Source organism: Zea mays, chromosome 2 (assembly GCF_902167145.1).
Source record: "Zea mays cultivar B73 chromosome 2, Zm-B73-REFERENCE-NAM-5.0, whole genome shotgun sequence".
Classification (NCBI taxonomy): domain Eukaryota; kingdom Viridiplantae; phylum Streptophyta; class Magnoliopsida; order Poales; family Poaceae; genus Zea; species Zea mays.
In genome coordinates this window covers 4,539,187-4,547,390 of record NC_050097.1, presented here as the reverse complement: position 1 = coordinate 4,547,390, position 8,204 = coordinate 4,539,187, and the positions used below count along the sequence as shown (strand labels likewise).

General features: G+C 50.0%; 1 protein-coding gene across 1 annotated transcript; it reads left to right on the top strand.

The window, feature by feature from the left end:
- The first annotated feature begins 255 nt into the window (after positions 1-255).
- LOC542048 (plasma-membrane H+ATPase 2) lies at positions 256-7,227 on the top strand. Its single transcript, NM_001305847.1, has 14 exons — positions 256-501; positions 2,204-2,323; positions 2,425-2,661; positions 3,553-4,437; positions 4,543-4,647; positions 4,735-4,879; positions 4,970-5,134; positions 5,209-5,447; positions 5,558-5,590; positions 5,676-5,757; positions 5,844-6,004; positions 6,099-6,272; positions 6,359-6,541; positions 6,622-7,227. Exons 1-14 carry the CDS (start codon positions 460-462, stop codon positions 6,904-6,906), a joined length of 2,856 nt encoding a protein of 951 aa, NP_001292776.1. The 5' UTR covers positions 256-459; the 3' UTR covers positions 6,907-7,227.
- Positions 7,228-8,204: the final 977 nt, after the last annotated feature.

Sequence of the window (8,204 nt, the reverse complement as noted above, 5' to 3'; positions counted from 1 at the left end):
GGCTGACGCGCGGGGCCACGCCGCAGCCGCGCAGGCCAGATCTAACCGGGTGCAAACGGGGCAGGTGCGGCGGGCGGGGGGCGGCCTAACTCGACGGGGCACGCAAATAGAGAGCTAGACACCGCCGAGGCGCGGCCCCACCTGGGCGGCTCCGTGGGCCCCGCTGGGGGGTGGTGGTGGGTAGGGCTGCGTCCTGCGTGGTGGCCCACCTGGCCCTGCGGGTATAAAGCGGCACGGCGCTATATAGGTCCGCCCCATCTCCTCCCGTTCCACTCGACGCCCACCACCACTCTCTAGTCTCACCGCCCCCCGTCCCGCTCATTGGACGAGACGACGGACCCTTCCTTTCTCGCACGGGAAGAGTAGCGAGGAGGCGCGGCGCCCGTGCGGCGTATGCCCGTGCCTGCCGTCGGGCTCCGCCTCTAGGACTAGGGTCCGCTCCAGCGCCAGCCGTCCGCCATGGGTGGGCTCGAGGAGATCAAGAACGAAGCCGTCGATCTGGTGAGGAACTGCTGCCGCTACCGCTGCCTCTCCTTTGCTGCTTGCGGCCTTGATTCAGGCTGCAATATTTTTATACTAGTACCGTAGTACGTACGCACGCGCTGCGAGGACGAACGAACCCTCTTCTGTAACGGCGCTCAGTTCTGCTTTGCACTTTTCACTCACCGTTCTGTCTCCCCTCCCCGCTGCTCGTCCTGGCGGCAAAGGAAAGGAAAGAAAGAAACAAAAAACGAGCAAAAGGGGTCCAGAGTCTGAACTCTGAAACATGGTTACCGATTCCACGCGCAGGGCAAGAGCAAGGGCATGCAGGTGCCTTTTCCTGCAAAGGGAAACAAGGGCTCCTCCTGCTCATGCGAAAAGATTCTATGCCCAGCTTGTTTCCACCCTCTCCGCCGCTTGCCTTTATTACGCGCTCTCAGCCTGGCTTTTCAGCCAAGGGGACGGCCGGCCCACCGCCCACCTGGCGCGGGCGGGCGCCGGGCGGTGGCCATGTTCCTCCTCCCGTGTCTTGAGCTGTTCGATTCAATGCTTACAGCTTTGTGATGAGCCGCCCACGCCTATTTGTTAGTAGTAGTAGCTTGGAGAGGGAAACACCCACCTCGCCTCACTTATTGCTGCTGCTTTGCTCTGCCGTATTTAATACGTTCTCGGATTTGATCCTGGAGCAAAATCTGTTGCTCCCTTCTCGTCCGTAATTATTTACCTTTTTCTCTTTGAGAAATCAAAACACCTTAGATTTAATCATATTTATAATAAAATAATAGTCTTTATGATATTAGATGAGTATTATATCCTTTATTAATTATATTTTGTTGCCATAATATTTTTTTATAATTTCGATCAAATTCAAAATGCTTTGATTTCAAAAGGTGTACTATATTTCTATGTAGACATGTACATGTATATAGACACCGACGTGTCTATGCTTCCATATGGTTCGGAATTCTTAAAACGAATGTGTAAAACTGAGATAAGAATAGCGGTTGTCATCAGTGTACGAAATTGCGCGTAGAGTCAAAACTCAAAAAAAAAGTCGCTCGCCATCTAAAAAGTAATCAGCGTGGGGCACGCAAATCGACAGGAATCATGCTGCTCAGATTAGGCGCTAACGACCGTAGTAGGCTTCAGAGAGAGAGAGAGAGAGAGCGAGGGAGGAAAATAGGAAATCCGTGCTCCTTGAGCTGTTATCTTTTACTTATATTTTAATTATTAAATAATCCCTGTTGACCCGGTGGGGCACTAGGGCCAAAGTCCACAGCCACTTGAGCATGACCGGTGGCCCCGCCCCCCGTGCTCATCTATTTGTTCGGTGCAATCCGGCGCCGGTTCACAGTTCACACGGCTCCCCGTGCAGCCTCCTCCCCTCGAGCTTGCTGGGTGGGTCACACTCACACGTGGGAGGGGCCACGGAAAGTGCGTCGAGCCGAGCGGCAGTGGGGACGACGACGAGCGCCCTGCGCCAGCGGCCTCTGATCGAGATCGGACGGCCGTACTGTTGGCAATCATTGGCCCCCGTACATCGCTCTGTCCTTTGGGCTCTTCCTTGTCATGTTCCAACCGCTAACTTTAGCCGGTTTGGCGTGTTGACGTGTTGTTTGGTAGCTCATTAATGCTTTAACTGACGACAGTACGTGTGTGTTTATACCGTGCCAAAAAGATGATCTCAATCACCTCACTAATGCCCGCCGTTTGTGTTTTGCAGGAGAACATCCCCATCGAGGAGGTGTTCGAGCAGCTGAAATGCACCCGCGAGGGGCTGAGCTCCAGCGAGGGCCAGCAGCGTCTCGAGATCTTTGGCCCCAACAGGCTCGAGGAGAAGAAGGTAGCGACCGCATCGAATTCTGCACACGTTTCCCTTCGGATCGAGTACACAAACGCACTGCCTGCGATGCTGAAGCTTTTGGATCGTCTTGTGTTTCGCAGGAGAGCAAGGTCCTCAAGTTCCTTGGGTTCATGTGGAACCCGCTGTCATGGGTCATGGAGATGGCTGCCATCATGGCTATTGCACTCGCCAACGGTGGTGGCAAGCCCCCGGACTGGCAGGACTTCGTCGGTATCATCGTGCTCTTGGTTATCAACTCCACCATCTCCTTCATTGAGGAGAACAATGCCGGCAACGCCGCCGCCGCACTCATGGCCAACCTTGCTCCCAAAACCAAGGTGAGCACAACAAGCTGTCACTATTGTACTGGGCTGGCTCTTTAACAAGCTATGCTTAACAAAATAAAACCTTTTAAAACAGGAAAACAATAGCCTGAAAAAAGATGAAGAGAAAAATACGCCAATTATTCTATACTCCATCCGTTTCTTTTTATTTGTCGCTGGATAGTGTAATTTTACACTATCCAGCGACAAATAAAAAGAAACGGAGGGAGTAGTAAGGTAGCAATAATATTTTCATGGACAAGTTGTAGTATAGTGGAAGGAGGAATCTTTCTGCACTAGCTTTAAGCTTGAAAAAGCCCAGTTATGCCATGACCAAAAACTCCACTTCTGGATGGTCCCTTGGATGGGTGATGAGTTGGAATATATTCCATAATTGAAGAAAAGAAAGGATAGGGGCACATCTTTTAGATGCTGTTTAATTGGCGTAAAGAATTGGGATAGTTTGGCGCACCTTTGCATGTGCAGTTTATTTGGTTACACGACCTACCCCTTTATTTTTCTGCAGAGAAGTCAAGTTCCAGTTACATTCTTACGTGGGTTCAGTCTTGTCCATGGCTGAAGGTATCAAAGTAGGAGGATGCATTATTGTGTTGCACGTGGCATTCAGCTAGCTCAGAATTTTCAACTTGGGTTGCCATCCTCCATCTTTTGCATTGGTTTTTAATTACGTTAGAGAAGAAGAACATGCCGTTGCTTGCAAAACATCGCTGTCGTTTGAATATTGTTTTTTTATCCTACTTGGGGCGAGTCAAACAGATTAAAATGTGTTAGGTGCTAATGACTAGTTAAAATAAGCTGTATTATTGTTGTATTTAGCTGATAATTATTTTTTTAAAAAAAAATCGGAACCATTTGATCTCATCGAGATTTGTTTACCTGCTGTAGGTTCTGAGAGATGGCCGATGGGGCGAGCAAGAGGCTGCAATCTTGGTTCCTGGTGACATCATCAGCATCAAGCTTGGCGATATCGTCCCTGCCGACGCTCGTCTCCTCGAGGGTGATGCACTCAAGGTTGACCAGTCTGCGCTTACTGGAGAATCCCTCCCGGTTACCAAGGGCCCAGGGGACGAAGTCTTCTCGGGTTCCACTTGTAAGCAGGGTGAGATCGAGGCCGTGGTCATTGCCACCGGAGTGCACACCTTCTTCGGCAAGGCCGCTCATCTTGTGGACAGCACCAACCAGGTCGGACACTTCCAGCAGGTGCTGACAGCAATCGGTAACTTCTGCATCTGCTCCATTGGGGTCGGCATCCTCGTCGAGATCATCGTCATGTTCCCAATCCAGCACCGGAAGTACCGCAGCGGAATCGAGAACCTGTTGGTCCTCTTGATCGGTGGTATCCCAATCGCCATGCCTACCGTGCTTTCAGTTACCATGGCCATTGGTTCGCACAAGCTGTCACAGCAGGGTGCCATCACTAAGAGGATGACTGCCATTGAGGAGATGGCTGGTATGGACGTGCTTTGCAGTGACAAAACCGGCACACTCACCCTCAACAAGCTTAGCGTCGATAAGAACCTCGTCGAGGTGTTCTGCAAAGGCGTCGACAAAGACCATGTGTTGCTGTTGGCTGCAAGGGCTTCAAGGACTGAGAACCAGGACGCTATCGATGCCGCCATGGTTGGCATGCTTGCTGATCCTAAGGAGGCCAGGGCTGGTATAAGGGAAATCCACTTCTTGCCCTTCAACCCTGTTGATAAGAGGACTGCTCTGACGTACATTGATGCCGATGGCAACTGGCACCGTGTCAGCAAGGGTGCTCCTGAACAGGTGAGAAAATTTGCGATCTTGTTGCTTATCCTGGAATGAAAAAAGAAAAAAAATATGTTTTTTCAGCGTGACTAATTAATTGCCCCTGTGATGAAACCCAAACAGATTCTTGACCTGTGCCACTGCAAGGAGGATCTGAGGCGGAAGGTGCACTCTATTATCGACAAGTATGCCGAGCGTGGTCTTCGTTCGCTTGCTGTTGCCAGACAGGTATCGTGGTTGATGTTCTTTTTCCCGTTGTTGCGGTTTAGTGATCGGTGAGCCATTTTTCTCATTCCAAATGTGATCTTACCACAGGAAGTACCTGAGAAAAACAAGGAGTCCCCTGGTGGACCATGGCAGTTCGTTGGTCTGTTGCCCCTGTTTGATCCGCCTAGGCATGACAGCGCTGAGACAATTCGCAAGGCTCTTGTTCTTGGTGTTAACGTCAAGATGATCACGGGTACGTAGCCTGTTACTAACAACTGACCATACAGTTTATAGGTCCAGTATTTGTGCAATTGATAAACATGGACTTTTTTTTTTACTTCAGGTGATCAGCTTGCTATTGGTAAGGAGACTGGAAGGAGGCTTGGCATGGGTACCAACATGTATCCATCCTCTGCGCTGCTCGGCCAAAACAAGGATGCTACGCTTGAAGCGCTTCCTGTAGATGAGCTCATTGAGAAGGCCGATGGTTTTGCCGGAGTCTTCCCTGGTGAGTCAAACACCTATAAGTACTCTTGTCGCTACATAAAGAACCTTTTGCTTATGGGATTGTTTGTTGCACAGAACACAAGTACGAGATCGTGAAGAGACTGCAGGAGAAGAAGCACATCGTTGGTATGACTGGAGATGGTGTCAACGATGCCCCGGCTCTTAAGAAGGCTGACATCGGTATTGCTGTTGCGGATGCTACTGACGCTGCGAGGAGTGCTTCCGATATTGTCCTTACTGAGCCAGGTCTTAGCGTCATTATCAGCGCCGTCCTCACCAGCAGATGCATCTTCCAGAGGATGAAGAACTACACCGTTAGTTCTTTTCTAAGCATATAATATTCTCCTGCCTCCCATTTTTTTTATGGTAGCATGCATGATCTATCTTCTGACTCTTTTCCTTTCTTCATCTTGTGGATCAACAGATCTATGCAGTTTCCATCACAATCCGTATAGTGGTATGTACCTGACATGTTTTTAAAAAATAAAAATAAATGGAAAGCTCACTGTGTTTGCAACCTAATGTGTATTTTGTTTTTACAGCTCGGATTTATGCTCATTGCGTTGATCTGGCAATACGATTTCTCTCCCTTCATGGTTCTTATCATTGCCATTCTCAATGACGGTATGTATTATCGTTTTTTAATAGTACTATCATAGTATAGACATCGCTTCTCAATTTTTTCTCACCGTCTTTTCTCCCTTTTGCAGGTACTATCATGACCATCTCTAAGGACAGAGTTAAGCCATCTCCGTTGCCCGACAGTTGGAAGCTGAAGGAGATCTTTGCTACGGGCATCGTGCTTGGAAGCTACCTTGCTCTGATGACTGTCATTTTCTTCTGGGCTATGCACAAGACCGACTTCTTCTCGGTAAAAAAATACCCACTAGCCCTTTGCATCGATCTCCTCGATCGGTAGGGTTTTTTTCCTGTCTGGTTGTTCTCAGCACCATGTCATTGCGCAGGACAAATTCGGTGTGAGGTCGATCAGGGACAGCGAGCATGAGATGATGTCCGCCCTGTACCTCCAAGTCAGTATCGTGAGCCAGGCTCTGATCTTCGTCACCCGTTCCCGTAGCTGGTCCTTCGTGGAGCGCCCTGGTCTGCTCCTGGTCACCGCGTTCCTGCTCGCTCAACTTGTAAGTACCGGGCTGCATGCATGATGCCTGTGAGCTGAATGGTCGTGGAACGCATGCCTAATTAAGCTGTGCCTGCTTATCATCAGGTTGCCACCTTCCTCGCTGTCTACGCCAACTGGGGCTTCGCCAGGATCAAGGGTATCGGCTGGGGCTGGGCAGGTGTGGTCTGGCTCTACAGCATCGTCTTCTACTTCCCCCTGGACCTGCTCAAGTTCTTCATCCGCTTCGTGCTCAGCGGCAGGGCATGGGACAACCTCCTCGAGAACAAGGTAGGATTATTTCTGTCCCAGTAGTCGCCGGAGAGCGGGCCATTGTAGGAGCATTTGCTAACATGTTCTCGTGTGCACAGACCGCCTTCACCACCAAGAAGGACTACGGGCGGGAAGAGAGGGAGGCGCAGTGGGCCACCGCGCAGAGGACGCTGCACGGGCTCCAGCCGCCGGAGGCTTCCTCCAACACGCTGTTCAACGACAAGAGCAGCTACCGCGAGCTGTCCGAGATCGCCGAGCAGGCCAAGAGACGAGCTGAGATCGCGAGGCTGAGGGAGCTCAACACCCTCAAGGGCCACGTGGAGTCGGTGGTCAAGCTCAAGGGCCTGGACATCGACACCATCCAGCAGAACTACACGGTGTGAGAGCCCCTCTGCTGCGATGTCGACGACAACACCTTTGCTGCCCGACGGGAGCCATCTGATTACAGATAAAAATTTTCCTAGCTGTAAAGCTCTCTATACCACCAGATACTGCCATATGATGGTATGGTTGGGTACCCGTCTTTCTAGGGAGTTTCTTTTCTCTCTCTCTTTTCTTATTGTTATGTTTTTCAATAGTGGAGTGTGCGCGTGTTGTAATCGTTTTTACCTGCGTTTTCCTCTAACTAGCCGGTGATCTCGCGGGAAGCGAGGTGAAGAAATAATGCAACTAAAATTCTCTGCCAAAAGCATTGTTCCTTCTCACTTGGGTACCGTTTGGTTCAAATATTTGTAACGTAATTATAGATGGCCAAAAAGCACGAGGCCCGTGAGCCCGGCACGAAGCCCGCTTTTTGGGCCCGGTCCGAGCCCGGCACGGTAGAATAAGCGGGCGGGCTTGGACAGGAAACTAGGCACAGCGGGCTAGCCCGGCACGGCCCGTTTACCTCTAAGCCCGTTTTTTTTACACTAAAACGTGCTTACCGGCCCGTTTAGCCCGCTTTTCGGCCCGTTTTTTCGTGCTAAACGGGTCGGCCCGGTCCGTTTAGGCCCGCTGCGGGCCGGGCTTGGACAGAAAATTAAGCCCACTGGCTCAGCAGGCTCGGCCCGGTTTTGGCCGGGCTTCACCGGGCCCAGGCCGGGCCGGGCCGGGCCGGCCCGTTTGGCCATCTCTAAACGTAATGAGTAAATGATTACGTTAAATCATGTTTGTTTTAGTCCAACCGTAATCAGATACCGTACTAAAATTTGATACCGGACTATTCAAACTTGTTACCGCCCGTAATCAAGTGTAAATCATTACCATTACCCTTTACGTTACATTTCGTGAACCAAACAGCACCTTGGTTCATGCAGAGTTTGCAGACAGGTTCTGCAATACAACGCCGTCTGAATGTCGCGTTTTTTTACTACTATACTATGCAATAGGCCCCAGACACTCACTAGCCACAGTGCAGGGCAATATGAAATGAAAGACATAATAACTACCAAAACAATCATATCGTGCATCCGTGCTATCGAATTTATAGGCTATTCTCATCAGACCCCCACGGAATTCTCATCAGACCAAAGTACGGTTCGGAACAAAGAAAAATGAGTTGTGTTGTGCCTAAAATTTAGGCACGATGGGCAGCAACACGACACGAAGTGAGATATGAGCGTTTAAAATTGTAATTCCATGCTCTAATAATTTTTATCTCTTCATAAAAGTAATAGAAAACATTTATTTCTCTTTCCTATAT

What these genes read in the sequence shown, in the direction of transcription:
- LOC542048 (NM_001305847.1), top strand. Translation starts at nt 460, where the DNA reads ATGGGTGGGCTCGAGGAGATCAAGAACGAAGCCGTCGATCTG. An exon ending in ACCTTGCTCCCAAAACCAAG is followed by an intron (nt 2,662 to 3,552) that starts GTGAGCACAACA and finishes TACCTGCTGTAG; the next exon opens with GTTCTGAGAGATGGCCGATG. An exon ending in CGCTTGCTGTTGCCAGACAG is followed by an intron (nt 4,648 to 4,734) that starts GTATCGTGGTTG and finishes ATCTTACCACAG; the next exon opens with GAAGTACCTGAGAAAAACAA.